This window comes from Lepisosteus oculatus, chromosome 13, assembly GCF_040954835.1.
Source record: "Lepisosteus oculatus isolate fLepOcu1 chromosome 13, fLepOcu1.hap2, whole genome shotgun sequence".
Classification (NCBI taxonomy): Eukaryota; Metazoa; Chordata; class Actinopteri; order Semionotiformes; family Lepisosteidae; genus Lepisosteus; species Lepisosteus oculatus.
Window position 1 is genome coordinate 23,696,713 of NC_090708.1, and position 21,237 is coordinate 23,717,949.

At 38.8% G+C, this 21,237-nt stretch overlaps 1 protein-coding gene across 1 annotated transcript; it reads right to left on the bottom strand.

The window, feature by feature from the left end:
* Nucleotides 1-1,569: 1,569 nt before the first annotated feature.
* On the bottom strand, nucleotides 1,570-20,993 carry arsh (arylsulfatase H). The gene is made up of 11 exons (XM_006637919.3): nucleotides 20,902-20,993; nucleotides 20,262-20,319; nucleotides 19,567-19,713; nucleotides 14,679-14,800; nucleotides 13,485-13,607; nucleotides 11,478-11,901; nucleotides 10,993-11,129; nucleotides 10,410-10,544; nucleotides 5,624-5,786; nucleotides 4,910-5,031; nucleotides 1,570-4,438 (listed from the first exon to the last, which is right to left on the bottom strand). The coding sequence occupies exons 2-11, from the start codon at nucleotides 20,282-20,284 to the stop codon at nucleotides 4,086-4,088; spliced, it is 1,749 nt and encodes a 582-aa protein (XP_006637982.3). The 5' UTR covers nucleotides 20,285-20,319; nucleotides 20,902-20,993; the 3' UTR covers nucleotides 1,570-4,085.
* Between the last annotated feature and the right edge of the window lie 244 nt (nucleotides 20,994-21,237).

The window sequence follows — 21,237 nt, forward strand, 5'->3', positions numbered from 1 at the left end:
GTGCTGGAATGCAGCCCAGAAACTAAAAGGGTGAACATCATCTAGCTCCTCAAAAAGCACTAGTCTGGAAAAGGTTTTATTCAGTGCTTAATCCCCCTTTCCATTACGTGTGACAAGGTGACTCGGGACCCAAAAAGGACTTGAAAAGTTACTAATTAACATGCAATATTGTTACCAGTCATGGACGTTTCTGATCTGAAGTGCCCAAAAATGAAATTGCATATAGTTCTCCATATCTTTAACTCCAATGTACAGTGGATTTCTTATTACAGTGTGAAGATCCCCATACTTAGCCCACACTGGGCTCTAAAAAACTATTTTCACATAACATCAAAATCATAACACTTAATCATATATACTGTATGTAAACTCATTATTTCTAACTTTGATTCATACCTCACTCCTTTTAAACAGGGAGTCAGATAAAGACGGAGAAGAATATCCGGATGGGAAATAATAAGTAAGAAAAAAAATCTACAAGACAAAAGCAAAGATTTAGCACAGATATAACATTTAACACTAACAGACACTCCAAGCTGGAGGGGAGATTGTTTGCTTAGTAACTTGTCACTTGTGTCTTTTGGGTAAATCCTGCATTTCTTACATATATACATGAATTGTTTGATTTTCAGCAGCTGAAAACTTTTTTCAGAAAAGAACAGACTACTAATAGAAGATGGGAGCATACAAACTAAGGTACAGTGGAAGAGGGGCTACTAAAATAGATTTCTAAAGACAGAATAAACTATCTGACCCTGCAAACACTCTTTTTCCACTAGTAAAACACAATACTGGAACTGATTTATTGCTATTTATCGCTCTCATTGCCTTTATTAATATTAAATAAACTTGATCACACCTGAGAAGAAAAGGGCTAACACCCATAAATTCTAAATTAAAATACCGAGATGTGCTAAGATGATGTGAGATGCTCAAATTAAGACAAATTCTGCTTGAAGGGAGTGTTTGAATCAATGAGGGAAAGCAGTAGGGTAATTTTGCTTTAAGGCAATGTTATCTGGGGTGCAGCTTTATGCCTTTTCACAGTTCCAGTGGGAAGCTGTCTGCACTACACGTCCTGCTCTGTTTTCTGAACACAGGTTCACCAGAGCAGGATGATATGATACAAACTTTCCCGGAATCCAAATTCTACATCTGCTTATGCCATCTAGGTGTTTTCTCAATGCGGCAAGGCAGGCTTGTAATTAACAGGCTTTCTCACAGAGGGATGGTTTCTCCCATGAGTTCAACCGTGGCTCTATACTATCCTCTGGTGGAGAAAACATTTATTGTAATAACATCCTTCTTTTAAAACCCTTTAACGGGTGTCTTTCTCATTTCATATTTCCTAACAGAGAACTCCACTGATTTACATTGGCCCTAAAATTCTTTTCTAATGTTCCTACCAGTAGGTACAGTAAAAGGTTTGTTCTGGAAAATGTTAAAAAGTACCACTGAATAACAAGTCTGGGAGTCCTTGGACAATGCCGAGCTTCATACAAACATTGTACTGAGGTTATCCTGTCAATTCGGTGTACATTTTCATAATATAAATCATGGTAAGCTACATTTTAGCTGTATTTTCAGGTAATGCATTTAATTTTCAATATGCACTCCACATTTTGTAAAGTTACAGGGCATGAATCTAAACTCATCACCAAGAATTTAATTATGCAACACATGTAACCAGAGAACAAATTCAAATACCCAGGCACAAAATTCCATCACCCAGGCACAAAATACTTCAAGCTTAATACACTTTACAGCTATGTCAAATTAGCTTTGTTACTTAAACATAGAATCACACTCATACAAAAACATAATTAAAAGCTCAAGAACCATCACAATTTTATTGACATTTTACAAAGCAAATCAAACCAGAACAACTCTTCAACATGGATGATATGAGATTGCTATCTTCAGTTTTAAGAAAAGTCTGAAATTATTCATTTTCTGTTCATTTACTGCACAAGCACCAAAGTCAATTTTGGATTCAGTTCAGGCAATAAGTCTGAAAGTTTTTAATTTAGTGGAGCGTATAACGAAGGAAGGAAGCCTGAATCCCATGGAATGGGATATTCATTAACACAGTGGTGCTGCATGATTAGATTGACAAACATTTGGTAAATGACCTTCATACACAATGTTGCACGTAGCTTACAACTGTGAGTCGACATAATTACACTTTTTGCAGAACATGGGTTATAACAGCCTTTTTTATCATTGGACATTTTCTTCCCTAAAACAGAGGATCAGACATCAAATTCAAATAACACTTTATTAATTCTAAAACCCTGAAGGAGAATAATAGACACTGTAAAAGTGTACTGCATTGATTTCACAAGGGTTGGCATATTATCCTATTCAATATAGATCTATTTCAAGTCAGCATTGTTACCCAAAAGCAGAATCACATTCATGGAAAAAATAGTTCCTCTGGCAGAAACGGCACAAGTATGCTGGGACTTTACAGAGGCCACCTATGTACAGTATAGATGGGTAATATATGAGCCGGATATGTCCTGCTGTGAGGGGCCTGTTAGGGAACATATAATTGGCCATTATTAGTAAAGTTTTTTAATGACAGCTATCATGGATTGTAGATTCTTGGCTGATAGCTCTCCTCTGAACAAGGATCCTTATAAGATTTGTTGAGAAAAGTGGTATGTGGTATTCCAGAAAATATATCCACAGTGTCTCCTGCAGCCAATGAGGTACAGTTTCTCCCATTAGTGACTTGCAAAACATTGCAAACAAGGGGGGTGGTCTATAATCTGTTTTCTTGAACACATTTTTTCAACACAACACATCATAAAGTTACAGGTAACAGTGATAAACATGCAAAACAAGGGGCTATTCCACACAATTTCTACCTCTTAATTTTATGTTGTCATAATAACGATCAAGTATTTTAAAACCAGCTTTTACTGAAAAAAATAAAATAGTTAACAAGAATCAAGATGAAAAAAGAAAGTAATATGAAAAGATTTAATAATGCAGTATATCAAATGTATGTTAATGGGAGCTACAATTCCAAACCCACATATGACACTGTGCGGGTTTATCCTTACACAATAAACGTCCAAATTAATGTATTTAACCCTTTACCCTTTGGTTACAATTTCTGGGCTATATTCAATAAGTAAAACACTACACTACTGTTTCTATTGAACGCCCTGTGAACAGAAAGCATGTTGGAAAGTAAGTCAGTAGCCTAAGGATCAACTTCTCTTTTGTGTGCTGTACTGGGAGGGCCTCCATGTTAACCAAAAACATATAAGCATCTTAAACTGTGTTATAATGATGTTTTTATTTACCACAGTCCATATGTACATTTTAAAATACACAGTGCAACAAATGCCACGTGATGTACAGTTTGACTTTATACAGTACAATATGCTTGAATTCTTCTCAAACTGCTTGTGCTGTTTGGTTTTCACTGCTATGTACAAGCACTCTGTCCCAACTTTAAGAGCGCAGCAGGTTCAGACAAGAAGGCCAACTTGAATGAATCACATTCCCCAAGAAGTTTTTGGGGAAAGTGCTGTTTCTCCCAGTCACGTGACCAGTTCCTGGAATGTAACTGGTCAGGTGCATGTTTAAAAAGCAGGAAGCTTTCTGAGTCATCTTCTGTGTTCTCCATTCACCAGAGGCGGAAGGTCTGACCATGGGACTGTAGGCCTGAGGAATGTGTGAGTTTTGTGAAACTGAATTTTGGGAGTTTTTTGTGAGTGTAAGTTTGTGAAGAGTTTTAAGGTAGACAAAGTTTTGAAGACTTGTTCCTTTGAAAAGCCAGTAAGGATCTTAGCCACTCGGTATAACAGTTAGGGACAAAAGGAGTTCAAGTTGGTAGCTCAAGTGGAGCTTCGGCTTTTGTTGTGATATTTGGTGAGGTGTTTTTTTGGTTCCCTCACTGTAAATAAAGAGTGCTCTTTTGAGCTTGACAGTTGTGTATGTGTGTCGGTTGTCCTGTACTCGCCTATATAACAGATCTGAAGGTGCCCTGGTTCTGCTTATTTAACACTACCCTGTCATCCAGCACAGCAGCCATGCTCTCGACTGTGCCAGCAGAGCCGTCACGGGATTCAGTTGTGTTTTTCAACGCAGGAGCAGAAAGGGAAGGTTCCACAGCACGGCTGGAGCCACGGCCGCCACAGGATGTTCCTCCAAGACATCTGATGGGGGACATGGGTGAGCGTCTCCCGGTGCTTTTCGATTGCCTCCCGGACCCTGCGGAGAATTTCCGGGAAACGGGGATCTCCAGTGGGAGACAGCGGCATGGACTCAGAGGGGTCTTCAGACAGATTGAAAATCAGGGGTGGATCGTGATGGGTGACAAACCCTAAGTGACAATGGCATATTTTGGTGTCATAACAGCCGATTGCTCCCTTGGGGCTAAAATTAGGGGTGAGCAAATGCACCTTGAAAACATCCTTGCCTGTGAAAGAACCAAAGGCATGAAAGGGTAAGTCAGGGGTGCCACATAAAGAACAAGAACGATCAAGAGATGACATGTGCCAGCTAGTTGTTCACTGAGACTATTTTAGTAACAAGAGACAAATAAAAAAGGCTGGAAACTATGAGACTATTAAAAGGACAAATGAACTGATGCCAGCAAAGGACATGTATTCTGGGTCAGTATTCTCAGACAAATAAAGAATTAACACATTTTCACAACACATGAACATATCCATATTATACATTTTCAGGTTTCATTGTGAACAGTGTTTCCCAGGTACACATTGGAAAGCAAAGGATATTTTTTTAGAATAATCACCAAATATTTTTAAAAAATCTATGATTCGCTCATGATGGTACACAATGATCATTCTGAGCAAGATGCACAATTTCCATGTCTACATTGATATCTGTGGAGTGAAACAAGGGTCAGGACAGATGTAGCACTTACTGTTTTGAGGATGCCAGCGGACTGCATTTAAATACGCCCCACAGTAGTGAAACATGAACTCGTGCTCTGAGCGCTGAACCTTGCCTTCCAGTAAAGGCATTAAATCACGGCCATCTAGAATCCTTGAAGAGCAGAAATAAAAATAGACACAATTCAAATAGCCTCTTAAAAACTTTTACAACAAACTATGGCAAAAGCTTTTTATTTGAAAACTGGCTGCTTTACTAAACCATTGTTAAAAACCAAGTACAAATGTGTGCTGTACAGTATATAATCGTACACAGTTATAACAGTAACTGTATTTCAACATTTAAGAGAAGAACATTCATATTGCTGTCGCCTTCTGCAAGAGCTGTTTTGTTTTTTAATCATGTGTTTTGTAAAGAACTGGTTCCAATGCTTCCATTGTCTATTACCTGCCAGCAAGCAGAAGACCCCAATTTGTCTGAGCAAACAGCCAAAACGAAAAATCAATGCCAAGCACACAGACACATACTGCAACCAGCAGAACCCAGGGTAATAAATCCAGCGACCACGATATACAAATCTGAACCATTTCTACAAAATAAAGGGCAGAGAGAGATAGAGGCAGACAGACTGACGGCTGCTGCTGATTAGGCGGTGGAATTAAGAAGTCACAGTCTTATCTCAGTAGCTGCAGCCTGGATAAACAAAACACAGTCATGGCTCCAGTCAGTCACAGCTCTCTGCTACCTGTCTTTCGGCAGCTCTCCTCTGGCAAGGCCGGCAAGAGTTGGGTACACATCCATGAGGCTGGTTGGTTCATCGATCACCCTGCCAGCGGGCAGCTTTCCAGGCCATCTGAATATCCCAGGGACACGGATACCCCCTTCCCAGCCTCCCATGCCTTTACCTCCTGAAGCAGAACATTACCCAAACAGAGCTCAGGCTCTGTGTGCAAAATACACCAGGATATCTGAACAAAGTTATTGCGAGTGGGCCATGCAACATTAATAAAGATGTATTTTAAAGAATTTACTCAGAAACATCATCACAATTCCTGGCTGCAACGAGCATAACAAATGTTTAACTTTTTTTCCCCAGAGCTGAGAGATACTGTACCTCGGTGTCTGAGATTACAGCATACAGTATGTCAAACTACAAAAATGAAATAATATTCTTCACAAAAAGATCTATGAAAATAAAACAACATTCTATTGTTAATTTTTAAATATTTACTTGAGAGATAAAAAAAATTAAGGTGATTCTTGGGCACGCTTTACATTTTTTAACTTTTCTCTACTAGCAGAAGTGTTACCAAACTAAGATAACTCTTGAAGATATAGACTGTGGACATGTGAAAATATTTCTAAGAAAAACCTCAGTTCAAGTAATTACAGATGTTTCCCTCTGGAGTCTATTTTAACATAACTGTGGTGCCGATTCGAACCAATTCTATACAGCCTGTACTTGTGGTTTATGTCATTTCTACAGAGTCAAAGAAACTGCCTGAAGATTTAAAAGGTCAATCCAAAATGTTTTCTATTTGTTTAAATGTAGAAGTCACACACAAACACCTTCTGCTAAAATTTTCTCTAACAATACTAATCAATTGATTACATTATACTGTATAGCAGAGGTGAATCATTTTTTACAAAGGATTGTCTAATTTCTATTACAATAATTATATGTATTGATAATTTTATTTTATGTCACAAGTAAAGATGTTCAGAGGTTTTAAGGAATAGTAATGATGAAATGCAGCATAGTTTCCTTGCCTACTAAACTGTTTTTTGAAAGGGACAATAAAAGATTAATATACATTTACATGAGAAAAACAGAAGAAAAAGAGAAATAAAAGCTTTTTTAGAATCCAATGAAACTGTACATATACAGTAGTATATTTAAGCATTATTTCTATTTGGCATATTTTGATAACATCTACACTGTTAAATTAGTATTTTAGTCATTTTATATGGTTGGTCCAAAATCACTTAAGATATATGTCTGACAAAGAAATTCAAACCAGGAATGAGATCTGTACCCTTAAACAATTATTGCAAACTTTTTATTCCTTTATTTAATGCTACTATTTCCAAAACATTAATGAAAATGGAGAGACTAAATGGAGCATTCTGACAATTAAATATTTCAAAAGAAGAGTTTTGTTTTGAATGTGAATGTTTTCTAGACGGAAGGCAAAATGTAAAAAAAGAACCCCTCTCATCAGAATGAGAAAGGACTTTTCAAAAATAAAACAGTATTTGCATTGTAGAGCACTGCACTGAGGACTGACTCCCAGTCAAGGGAAGAAATAAAACATTCTTTATTCTGCTCCAAAGCCTGAGGTCTCATGGAACCTGGCAGCTGAAAGGTTGCTGAACCCTTCTACCTCTCTGCTGGAATCTGGATGTGAACACACTCTAAAACAGACATGTGTAAAGAATAAGGAAAGACATTGTGTGCCTTATATCCTAAATTCACAAGCGTGGGACAGAGCGATTTTTTTTTCTCCAAAAATTATAAGGTGGCTTTTGACATTTGGTTTTGCAATTCTAATATTTAAATATGGACGTAGACAGTTTGTGCCTGACCAACAGCAGAGACAGGATCCTGTGCAAGCACATACAGTATTATTCATACAACCTGGGTTCCTACAAAAATCATTACATCTTGACCTGTGTGAAGGGTATGTAAAATATGTAGTTAAGGATATGATCCACAGTCAATCAGATATGTCCAGATGTAAGATGATGAAACCTTTACTATTAATGAACAACAGACTGTTTAGACAATGAAGTGAATAACTCATAGCAGTAGCAGACTTGGAGTCTATCACTAGAGGCCACGGAAGAGATGGAAACAAAGTCTTTTTTTATAAATGGTCTTCCAAGTAATGGAATCCTGTAGTATTTAAAGGATTTTTTTCTTCCTACTTCTGAAACCACTTGTCACTAAAGAATGGGCAGCCCAACAACTTCATACAGATGTAAATTGGTAGAGAGAAGTTACAGTATTTAATATTAACTTAGCGATGGAGATTGAGGTTGTGTGTTAACCATGATGAAGGCTCTGGCCCACAAAACCTTCAAAAACCTTTTCAAACTCTTCTTCTTCGAATGAATCACTGAATCAACTGGAACAAATTGGATTTCATCATCAACTAAAGCTTTCTTGCTTTTACTCCCGAGAGGCTGTTATCAAACCACTTTGAGAAGTACCACCTGTGACTTAGACTTTCTACTCATACATAGTTTGGCCAATTCAATCTAAACACTAAAGTTTAACCCTAAGTATCAAGAGGATGAACATATGAATAAACCATAGCGACAAGGTACTGGTACAATATTTACAAATACATGATTGCTATTTCATTTTCTTCAGTGTTGATATGGAGCTCATAGCATATGGTCAAGCAGTTTTAAAACCAGTTGACCAAACATGGTAATAATTCACAGCTCCCTTGACCGCCCTCAACAACCATCCACACCAGGCACTTTCCCTTGCAACAGAGCTCGCTGTATCACCTGCAAGTACACAGCCACCACCACACTCATTCAAGGCCCCTCAGGACAATTCCGGATCACCCAGACAGCATCTTGTACCTCCAGCAACCTTATTTACTGTATCTCTTGCAGTAAATGCCCAGCCATCTACATTGGAGAAACAGGAAGGAGACTCGGAGACCGCTTCAGAGAACACGTCAGGGCTGTGAAGATTAAAGATCTCTCCAAGCCCATTGTTTCTCATTTCACCTCTGACGGCCACGACCACACTAATCTCTCCGTCTGTGTTCTCAAAGACGGTTTTCCGAACTCATACATCAGAAAGACCACCGAAACTAAAATTATTCTGCAGTTAGGATCACACATTCTCCCTTCCCTTAACGACAGATTACTGTTCTTTTAAATTTTCTCCATTCATTGGAAGTTTCATTTCACACCTCTCTGCACCCATTCTGACTTCACACCTCTTGATTGGCCTCTCTTTCTGTCCCCTGCTCCCGCCTCTCACTCCTCCTCCCTCCCAACCTTTGTTCTCCCGCTACTTTACCTTTGCCTACTGCCCTGTCTCTCTCACACCTGAAGAAGGCTCCACGGCCGAAACGTTGTGTTCTCTTTCTTCTTTTTTTCAGCATGGAATAAACCTATTACTTGTTCCTATAATTCCAATGAGTCTAACTTCTTATTGCTCCGTTTACCAATTTGGCAACTCTCACAGTTCAGAATGCCTTCATTGGTGAACTGCTCATCAGTTTAATAAGGACTCTGCAGATTTCATCCAAATCTGCTTCTCACAAAACCTACATTTCTCCAAGAAGTTGATGCTCTGCTGTCATAATGCAGAACATCAACTGCTTGGAGAAATGTAGCTTTTTACACAAACTGAGCCTGTTCAAGCACTCCAAACATGGTCAGAATCATTCAGGTGAACAAACAAGTTACCAGCCATAATGTTTGTGGTCCCCATAACAACATGGTGAAGTGGGTTCCTGCATATTCCATCCAGGCCACCTGACCTTTCACAAGATTCACACTGCCTCAGTTTTGGGGAACTCCTGCATCAATTTTCTTGCAATGTGTTAGGAGTCATCACCCTCTGACTTGCTTCAGGCTTGTTCCTCACAAGTTGGAGCAACCGTTTCTAAAGCTCACACTGGACAATCGTCTGCTAAGCGAAATAAGCCAATATATGGCTAACTCCTCTTTAAAAACCTAGTCCTATACCTAGTATGTATATATACCATGCTTTGAAACCTAAAGTCATACCTATGTTTGGCCCATGAACCTCGAGCATGGTAGGTACAGTATGACTAGAGAACTTTGACCAATAAAGTTGTTAACTCACAGCTCACTCACACTGTTTAAGGAATTCAGTGGGATCTCATTTGTAAACTTCAGAACTTTTTGCAGTATAATAGTTAATTGTTAGCCTAATTGCAGTTGTGTGGGTAAGTCTGAATGTGCACATATTGTAGGTTTAGACTGTGTGAGTGCCTGTGTCTTTCACTTGCTGTCAGAGGACCAGAGTATCAATGGCCACAGACCAGGGAAGACGGGAGATGATAACCACTGGTGGGAGTGTTGGTGAAAGTAAAATCAGGAGACCAGAGGTGGAGGTAGGTGCTGCCTTTGTGAAGTCCAGTGCAGTGTCACAAAGTCAGGGAGTCCAGCCCTGCATCCTTTGTGTTCACATCTGTATCAGAGTGAGTTACAATGCTAAGGTTTACAAATGACCAAAAGAATGTTATACCCATACGGTTGTATATAAGCTCACATGAAAAAGCCACAGAGCTGCTATTTTCCACACGGAGAAAAGCTTACCAACCTCACAATAATTTTCCAGCTTTAGTCCCTTACCACATTGGCACTGAAAATCAATTTAAAACTGAAATATAACTGCATAGATATCTTCACTTCCAAACCTTCATCCCAATGGTGATTCCAAAGAAGAATACTGCCTGGCCATATTGCTGTACAATTTGAACTCAGCCCACCATAGGAAAAAAAAACAGTAGGAATTAAGCCAGTACACTGACCTCTGTAGATTCCATTCCAGCCTCCTTTCTGCCCACGGGCATCTCTATCTTCGATGTGCCCACCATGATCAGATGTAAAATACATCAAAGTCTTTCTAGACAGCTCCAGGTTTTCAACTAAATTCACAATCCTGCCTGGAAAAATGGCAAAGAAGAAAGTTCATGGCATGGTAACTCCAATTTATATTAAGATCAGCAAAACATAACTTTACTCCTCTTTTAAGCCCAATTATCTCCTCCTCTAATTGCAAATTACAGGCCACAATGAGATATTATGAGGAAACATATGGTAAACACATTGCACAAACCACATGACAAACAGCATTAGGCAGAATGCAAGACATGCTCTGTACTGTTTAATAAAACCAGTCTTTTCCAACTACGCTGGACTAAAGATGATGACTATAAAGGATGTAAAGTGTGTAACATTCTTTCGTTATTTTAATGAGCTCCATTTGCTGAAGAATACAGTAAATGAATCTTAAACGTTATAATTGAGACATATGTTACGGAAGTCTTGTGATTCTTTAAATCATTCTGCTCCCAGCAGTGCAAGTATTCATTTACTCGCAATGAAAATTACCTATCATCCAGTCCATCTCTTCAACGCTGTCCCCATACAGCCCATGCTTGCTTTTCCCTGCAAAGTCCTTCGAAGGGCTCAATGGAATGTGGACGTGGGCGAAGGAGAGAAACAGGAGGAATGGTCTCTCATGATTCCTGCAATGCAAACAAAATGATGAAAATGTAAAAAATGGGTAAACAAAATGGCAAACCCTTCAGTCGATTCAAGAACAGGATTTGTGCCCATCCAGCTCTCCAATTAATAACCTACTAATTAATTCAGGTATAACAAACAATTAAACAGCTTGCTGTATCAAAAATGTATTGTACCAAAAATTGGATATTAATCACTCTTGTGTGGAAGATATTTCAGATAAATTCAGTTTAAATAATTCTGAATGGGAAGCTTACTGCCTCCAGAACCATTCTCATGATCAGATTAATCTTACAATGAAATAAAACATCCACTTCAAACACGGATGGGTGCACACTTTTCAATTCTACCTTTTGATAAAACTTTCTGCCTCGTTTACAAGCCGCTCTCCAACGGTTTCCAAGTTCATAGGCTGCTCGACGACTTCCTGGTTCCTCATAAGAATGCAGTTCCAAGTCTGCAGGAGTCCGAAGGGGAAGTACCACAGGCCGAAGCCCAGGGCGTAGAGTACTGCCAGCAGAGCTATAACCCTCCAGCGGACTGGGGACAAGCCAGTGAGCTGCACACAGACCAAAGTCAGCACTGCCAAGGCCAGCAGCTGAAACACGTGTCTCATCTTCTCCTGCACGTCAGCCAAGACATCTGTCCCTTCCCCCGGCTTACAGTCATTGAACAGGGTGAAAGGCAGACCGTAAAAGTAGTCAAAACCATGGTGGTTTGGGTGATGGCAGTAGTCATTTCTGCTCTCACAGTTCATTCCCAAATGCCACTTTCCTGCAACACATCCACCATACAAACACACCAACAAAAATTAAAATACAAACTATTTAAAATTGAATTTTTAGGCATTCTCAATTTACTCTTTATTATATGGATTTATAAATGTACTGTATTTATTGTCTTACACTTCACATGGAGTCTAGTGGAAAAAGGTTAAGCTAGGTTAGGTTGATATTACATGCCCCTCCCTTTTTAAAAATGCTACACTCCTTGGCATCGCACGTCCCTCTGGGCGTTAAAGTAGACTATGAAAATTTGTCCACATCTTTTTTATTCTTTTAGAATACTTTTTTCCTTACCTTCACTGGCAGGAAAAACAACCTTAAAAAAACATACAGAAAAACCACAGAAAATATGAAAAATACTGTTAGAAGAATCAAGATATGCTTCCAGTATGAAATGAGATCATGGAAACATTAAAAAACACAGCATGGAGTATGACGTCCCTGGCAGCCTTCACTCACTAAGCTCACTGGCTGCTGGGTGAGTGAGTGAGGTGTTCGGCTGCAGCTGGCTGGCCGGTAAGGGTCTCCTGCTGATGCCATTGTCTGTTGGTCCCACAGATGTACTGTATGATTTGGGCCAGAAGCAAAGGCTGTCCACAGCAGGATCTTTCCATAGCTTTCCTGAAGGCAGGCCACTTTAATCTCGTCGTTGGGTGGTCCTTATTTGCTCAAAACACTCGACATTTCCAGATTCATACACACGAAGGGGAAAAACTGCTCCCCTGCTTATGAACAGAGTCCCACTGACGTTGATCCCCAAAACAGGATGAGCTCATGGACTAATCTGCGTGAAGTTCAACCACTCTTCCTGTGCAGGTGCAGACCGCTGCAAAGGTCGGCTTGGTTGCAGTTGTCTGCACTGTCTGCAGCTTTTGAGAGCACTGGCGTTGTACCATTGCAAACACTGTGCAGTCATGCATCACACTGCTGGAAAATCGACATTGGCTATGCTGGAGTATAAAACCTGTTGGCTCCGGGACTTCATCAATGTGTCGCTTAACAGTATGGTTATCCTCTATCCACTCCAAAACCACTCCTGTGTTAAATGAGATTTCTTAGCAATCTTCACTTCAGTATCTCCACACACAGTGTCTTTCATCAGATTGAAATGGTTATGATTAGTAAATGAGTGGAATCATTAGTGATTGAGACCCTACCACTCCTTACTTTTGCTCTTTCACATTCTCTCTGGCAGCACCAAGACAGCAGTTGTGTGTCTCATCTGTTACTCCTCGGTGTCTTCCAAGCTGGCAGATCATTTTCACACACTGTGGCGCTCTTCAGTCTGTGTGCTGAGGGAGGGAGAATACTGTATGTAGCACTGCAGTCTCTTAACGACTATGCAGATGGATCAGAGGGACATGAAGTTCTCAGGCAGGTGTAGGGACACTGTGCCCTTTAGGATGTGACCTGTCCCTCACAGAGCTGGTTTCCCCAGACTAGTCTGCTGGCCATTGAAGCAAAATATCTCATTGTCCTGCCCATGTCAATTTTTTACATTAATTAAAATTATTTATGAATGTCTATCAGCGCAGATTCTTTATCAACCAAACACTGAGTACTTCTCCATACCTACAATCCCCGTCGTGTAGCCCTGTTCCTGCAGTATCTTGGCGAATGTTGTTTCATTTGAAGGGAGGCCCCCTGCACATCCTGTCCACAAGAGCACCTGTACCCTCCCTGTACTGGCCATTCCTGTGGAGAACATTATAAATTAAGACAGACGCAGAACTAACACAGACCACATCCCCAGGATCCATCATCCATCCACAAGAACCATCATCCATCTACAAGAACCTTCAAGGCAGAAAGACTTGTAGAAAGACTTGCACACATTCTTGTCTTGAATTCCCAGTCTAGAATACTTAATATTTCTCCTTCCTGATCATGATCTTTGCATTGAGATAATGGACACAATCTTTCTCTAAGAGGGGTTTCTGAATTATCTCTATGGCAGAGGCTTCAGTGGAGGCAGTCTGCACACCAAAGGCCAAAAGATACTAGTTCATATTTTGCAGTGTTACTATATATATATACTATATATAATATCTAACAAATTCAATTAATAGTTGTAGTTACGTTTTTTTACTTAAATAAATGGCAAAAATGGACTACCATTGTTGTTGGGAACTGGGGGAGGGGGGTAGGAGATGTTGTTCTGGTTTTTGATTACTGTTTGTTTTAAATAATACAGTACTAAAGCTTTGAAATCTAATTTAATAACTCATTAAATTGCAATAAAATTTAATAACTCATAAACTGGTGAAACTCTTTGTGTTGCTTTCACACACAAATGTATTCACCCTGTTCAGAGTTAATTACCAACTGCAGTTGCTTTAGTGCATCGTAAACCTCATGGACTGCACTGGTGTTGTTCATATGACCTTTTACAACAGCCTCACACATAGAGACATCACTGCCACACTTTTTCAGACATGTGAATGCTGCTTTTCAAACACCACGTCCATCGTGGCTGTGAATCCGGCTACAGAGGAAATTTCAGAGCACATCTGCAAACATGCAGAGCACTTCTGAATTCCAACTAAAGGGATTTGCTGGATTTCTGAGCCTTTCCCTGCTTGCCGTGGTTTAAACATCACTTTTGAGTAACCCTGAGTTTTGATCACCTTTATACCAAACAATATTCTTTTCATTCTTATCAGCATGATACTTATAGTAGCCCCTCCTCTATATCTTCCCCATAGCAACATCCAATTCAGTCCGTAATTTTACAAATAAAGAGTTGAGAGGAAAAGGAGCTGAGACCTGATCGAAGCGCATATCTCCCTGTCAGGAAGGCTGCTCTGCTGGGAGTGCATAGGGGAGCTGCAGCAATGTGCTGCGTCAGCTTCACTCCCTCCTGGGCAAGTCTGTCAATGTTAGGAGTTCTGAAACATACAAGGGCAGTTATACTGTACATGACATGTACTGTATTTAGTTCAGGTGGGTAGCTGCGTCAGCATGCGTAGTCTGCAAAGGAACAATAGGTTTATTCCATGCTGAAAAAAAGAAGAAAGAAAACACAACGTTTCGGGCCGTGGGGCCTTCTTCAGGTGTGAGAAAGACAAGGCAGTAAGCAAAAGTAATGTTGCAGGAGAACAAAGGCTGGGAGAGAGGAGGAGTGAGAGGCGGGAGCAGGGGACAGAAAGAGGTGTGAAGTCAGAATAGGTGTAGAGAGGTGTGAAATGAAACTGTGAAATGAGAAAATTTAGAAGAAGAGTAGTCTGTCGTTAAGAGAAGGGGGAAGGTGTGATCCTAGCTGCAGGATAATTTTGGTTTCGGTAGTCTGGTTCCAATATGATCAATTGGATCTGTTAACTGTTTATATTAAAAATTTGGTTTAAAACTGTTAAAAAATAAAAAGTTAGAAAAACAGTTCAGAGTATTGAGAAGGTTTGCAACTGATCTGGCATTATGTCTGGGTGTATTTGATCAAAGATTTAAACAACTGGCTTACAAAGGAATTACCTCATTCTGCACGTTAATCAAAAAGGAATAACTAGTAAGTTTTCAGAGCCTTAAAAACACATACAGTTTGGCAAACCAATATTTTTTTCCCCAATGTCTAGAGACACATCAGTACTTTTTGAAAGAGATCAAGGAGCACAATTCAAATGTTCAAAGAAATCAGATTATTATCCAGGCTTACAGTAATCGCACATGAAAAACTGTCAACATTTTATTATAGTGTAATGAGCTGTAGAAAAGAAATGACAAACTACATTAGGAGAAAAGGTGAGAACAGGAACAAAATGCGAAACACAATGCACTGCCACAGATTAAAAAATATGGTGTAATTTTACTGGAAAAACGTAACTCAATGTTTTATAACCCAGGTAATAAAATCATCTCAGTACGGTTTGACACAACCATGTTGAAGAGATTGAGGTAATGGGGAAGGGGGTGATTCCCATTTATATTGGCAGTGTTTCAGTCTTATTGGGAAGAAGTGTGGTCTTTGATCCAAGAAATGTTTAGAAATATCAACATTTTGTTCTGGATCTGGGAAATCTGACGGACAAGGTTGAGGGAGGAGATACACTAAGTACCAGCTTTAAGGAGTTTTTTTGGCAGCAAAGAAGAAAGCTATACCATATAAAAAGTCCAGAGACATCCCCCAACCAAAGAAAACTATTATTATTCTTTTAGAGATGGAAAAATTAACCTATCAGTTAAGACTCCAGAAGAAGGTCTTTGAGAGATATTGGAAGAGGTGGATTATTTTTACTACCTAATAATAATTTTACTTTATCCTCTACCCTTTTTTTCCCTGTCGAACTGGAAAAGAATGTGAATTAACAGACTTTACACAGTATATTCATATTTGTAACTTCATGTTTTGAGATGACTGGCAAACCTTACTTCTGATAATCTTGTTTGCATGTTTGCAAAACGTTACTGGTATACAATTAATAAAGTAGTTCAGGTGGGTAACTGCATCAATGTGTCGAAGAAGGCTCAACAGCCAAAACTTTGTGTTTTCTTTCTTCTCTTTCCAGCATGGAATAAACCTATTACTTGTTCCTATAATTAATTTTAAAAAGCCTTCTGCAGCAGCTCAGATGATACATTATGAAATTGTAGAGACATAAGGAAACTGGGAGTGGAATGGTGGCACAGTGATTAGCAGCACTGCCTCACAGCGCTGGGGCCCTGGGTTTAATTCCAGACCTAGGGTGCTATCTGCGTGGAGTTTGTATGTTCTCCCCAGGTTCGTTTGGGTTTCCTCCGGGTGCTCTTGTTTCCTTTCACATTCCTAAGAGATACCTGTTGCTTGTCGGCATAAACTCCAACTTCCTCTTTGACCCAGAATTGGATTAAGTAGTTAGAAAATGGATGGACAGATTAGAAGAAAACTAAAAACAAATTACAGATCATTAACCATCATCTATTATTGAAAATATGCAGAAACAGGGTGTTCATTTTCAAAACAATGAATTTGTAAACTCATTTAATTTGTGTATTGTAATTGTGTTTTATCTTGTGTATTTTTTAAATTTATTGTTGTTGTCATTCTGTAAAGCACTTTGGAAAGCTACATTTAAAGGCGCTATATGAAATAAAGCTTATGATTATTTTTATTAAACATAAAATACTTCACATCAAACATCATGAAATCAAAATTATTAATATGAAACTAAGAAAACATCACAGACCATTAGGAATTGAGATTAAAAACTGCAATGTTTATTATTTTAACACAAAACAATCCTTGGAAAGGTCTTCATGTCTGTTCTATGCCTTTTTTCTATTAGATTTTGTCTGGGTGTCTAAAAAGACTCCCAGAATTCCCTCTGCAGTTATTCATTTATCCACAAGAGGGGGTCCCTCATTCACAAAGAAACCTCAGGCTTTGCTTACCCTCTTAACTGGAAAGATTAGAAATTCTCAAAAACACAGTAAAATGATGCCTTGAATATGCAAAGAGCAACAGTGTCTTATCTCATCCTAGTGTTATCAACATCATATCTGTTGAAATATGTACTTATTTCAAAGGTCAATTCTAAGCCTAAACCTAAGATAGAAGACATACCGTACATTGTATAAACTCTGATTTCCATGATTTCTAATATACATGGGTAAACTTGTACAAGTATGTAAAAAAACATGTCAGCATTCAGTAGCTTGAGTGTCTATTCAAGTGTCTGAATCAAGTCCTAAATTGCTCTTTTTTCCTGGAATTAGCTATCCAACCATTAATATTGAAACAAGGCAAGGTTGAGATTTATTCAGATGAAAGCTAAAGAAAAACCCTTCCTAGGAATAATACTTCTGTAATCCTTATTGAGATATGTTTTCTTAGAGTTGCAGGATTATAATCTTGTCTAATGCAATTAATATTACTATAATATTGATATAATATGGTGTGAAAAAGTGTTTGCCCCCTTCCTGATTTCTTTTTTTTTTGCATGTTTGTCACACTGAAATATTTCAGATCATCAAACAAATTTAAATATTAGACAAAGATAAAACAAGTAAACACAAAATGCAGTTTTTTAATGAAGGTTTTTTAATGAAGGGAAAAAAAAACCCAAACCTACATGGCCCTGTGTGAAAAAGTGATTGCCCCCCCATTAAAACATAAATCAACTGTGGTTTATCACATCTTTGGAAAGCTGAGTTCAATTTCTCTAGCCACACCCAGGCCTGATTACTGCCACACCTGTTCTCAATCAAGAAATCACTTAAATAGGACCTCCCTGACAAAGTGAAGTAGACCAAAAGATCCTCAAAAGCTAGACATCATGCTGCGATCCAAAGAAATTCAGGAACAAATGAGAAATAGAGTAATTGAGATTTATCAGTCTGGAAAAGGTTATAAAGCCATTTCTAAAGCTTTGGGACTCCAGCGAACCACAGTGAGAGCCATTATCCACAAATTGTGAAAACAGGGAACAGTGGTGAACCTTCCCAGGAGTGACCAGCTAACCAAAATTACCCCCAGAGCGCAGCGACGACTCCTCCAAGAGGTCACAAAAAAACCCACAAAAACATCCAATGAACTACAGACTTCACTTGCCTCAGTTAAGGTCAGTGTTCATGACTCCACCATAAGAAAGAGACAGGGCAAAAATGGCCTGCATGGCAGAGTTCCAAGATGAAAACCACTGCCGAGCAAAAAGAACATAAAGGCTCATCTCAGTTTTGCCAGAAAACATCTTGATGATCCCCAAGACTTGTGGGAAAATACTCTGTGGACTGACGAGACAAAAGTTGAACTTTTTGGAAGGTGTGTGTCCCATTACATCTGGCGTAAAATTAACACAGCATTTCAGAAAAGGAACATCATACCAACAGTAAAATGTGGTGGTAGTGTGATAGTCTGGGGCTGTTTTGCTGCTTTAAGACCTGGAAGACTTGCTGTGGTAAATGGAACCATGAATTCTGCTCTCTACCAAATAATCCTGAAGGAGAATGTCCGGCCATCTGTTCGTGGCCTCAAGTTGAAGCCCACTTGGGTTCTGCAGCAGGAAAATGATCCAAAACACACCAGCAAGTCCATCTCTGAATGGCTTAAGAAAAACAAAATGAAGACTTTGGAGTGGCCTAGACAAAGTTCTGACCTGAATCCGATTGAGATGTTGTGGCATGACCTTAAAAAAGCGGTTAAGGCTCGAAAACCCTCCAATGTGGCTGAATTACAACAATTCTGCAAGAATGAGTGGGCCAAAATTCCTCCACAGCGCTGTAAAAGACTCATTGCCAGTTATCGCAAATGCTTAATTGCAGTTGTTGCTGCTAAGGGTGGCCCAACCAGTTATTAGGTTTAGGGGGCAATCACTTTTTCACACAGGGCCATGTAGGTTTTGATTTTTTTTTTCCTTTTAATAATAAAAACCTTAATTTAAAAACTGCATTTTGTGTTTACTTGTGTTATCTTTGTCTAATATTTCAATTTCTTTGATGATCTGAAACATTTCAGTGTGACAAACATGCAAAAAAATAAGAAATCAGGAAGGGGGCAAACACTTTTTCACACCACTGTAGCTAGACAGGAAATTTGCAATACCACACATGTAAGACATCAGGATATTCTCCTATGATGTATACTCCAGGAACAGAATGTTAGGATGGAATTGATGTTTGATAGGAAAATATAACAAATGTGTTTACCATTTTAAAAACCTCAAAAAAGTGAAAAAGTTGTTGATACCTTATAGTGTCGTTGCCATAACATCCTATATCCCCAATACCCAGATCATCCACCATCATCAAGACAAAGTTGGGCTGAGGGTCACTGTCTGCATTCACCATTTCCTCGCCCACAGACAGGCACAGCAGGAGCATCAACACGCAAAATCTGGATTATTAAAAAATGAAAAAGCAATTTGTTTTTAAACCAAAATTACCAAGCGGCATTGAAGCTTCCAAACCGTCAGACACATTTAAGTGGAAACTTTTCCTGAGTGCCCTTCAATTTTGGAAATAATTAAATTTATTAAACCAGAACCTAAATATTCACCTTGAGGGAACTGGGATCTACAGTATAAAAGAAAAGGTTAATGCTGAATGGAGAATCATGTCTCTCTTTCTTTTAACAATCACAAAAACACTGCATATTAACGTATTGTGAAACAACTCCAGCGCGCTGGAACAGAATTCTTATTGGCATCACGAATATCATTAACATTATTATTCATCTATATTATACGAAATACATACCATTTCGTTTCTTATAATCTAGTGGTACAATGTGCAGTCTTTTAAAATGCACACTGAAAGTTCAGTTACTGTTCACCTTTACAGGAGTGTCTTTGTACTATAGGTGTTGCAGACTTAATTTCTTGAGTTAACTCAGTGCGTACAAGACACGCAACACATCCAACGCGAACACGATATATAAAGTACCTTTGGCTTTGTTTGCGCCTCATGACTTCAGAGTATATTCGCCCAACCTTTTAGCGGCCTGCCAAATACAATAAAATTACAAGAGACATAGGATAATCGAAAGTATTACTTCATAGGACTTTTCAGTGCCACGGAGCCACTTGAATGAATGGATCTCATTGTCAGCCAACTAGAGTGATACTTCCTAACTGTGCACAACCTGAAGAAATCCGTCTACTGTAGTCGCCAGTCTCAACAAGTATTTGTACCAGTAACATCGGTAACATGCGCCAACACAAACTGCTTAAAAACTAATACATGGAAAACTGATTTTTTTCTATATCCTATTCGTTTCCGGCAATAGCTTAGGCAATAGCTTATGCAATGTTGTTAGGCAAAAGTCAGGTTACAGTACAATTCGTAAAATACCACTCTTACCAGTTTTGAAAAGACAGCACAGCAATGGAGCTGAGTGCATCGGTACTTGACATTTAATTGCAGTAAATCTATTAACATAATTCAAATTCCACGTCAATGAAAGTTTACATATCTCCAAACTAACAAGATTGAACTAAAAAGCAATTTGCAGATTCATGTCCAACTGATAACTTATGCTTTCACTATCCAAGATTTGCTTGTTGTTACTAAATTAAGTACTTACCTTGTCTTCTGTCTGAGTGGCTCAGTGTTTTATCACGCTCAAGCATGTTGGAACATTTTCTTAAGCGATACATGAACTACCGTATTTTCACGAATATCAACGCAAATTAAATGGTTTTAGAGGAAGCTGTGATGTATGTCCGGTTGACCAAAACAAGCTCCTCCTAACTTTCTCTAGACAAAAATCTACCTCGTCTGATGGATATTTAAGTTAATATTTTATTAACTTTCTGTATCTTATTAACTTAACAGTCATGTCGCTCCTGTACTTTGGATTTCTGTGCATATGAAGAATCCATTGCACTGGACTGGTTAACTGAAAACCAGTTCAATTGCC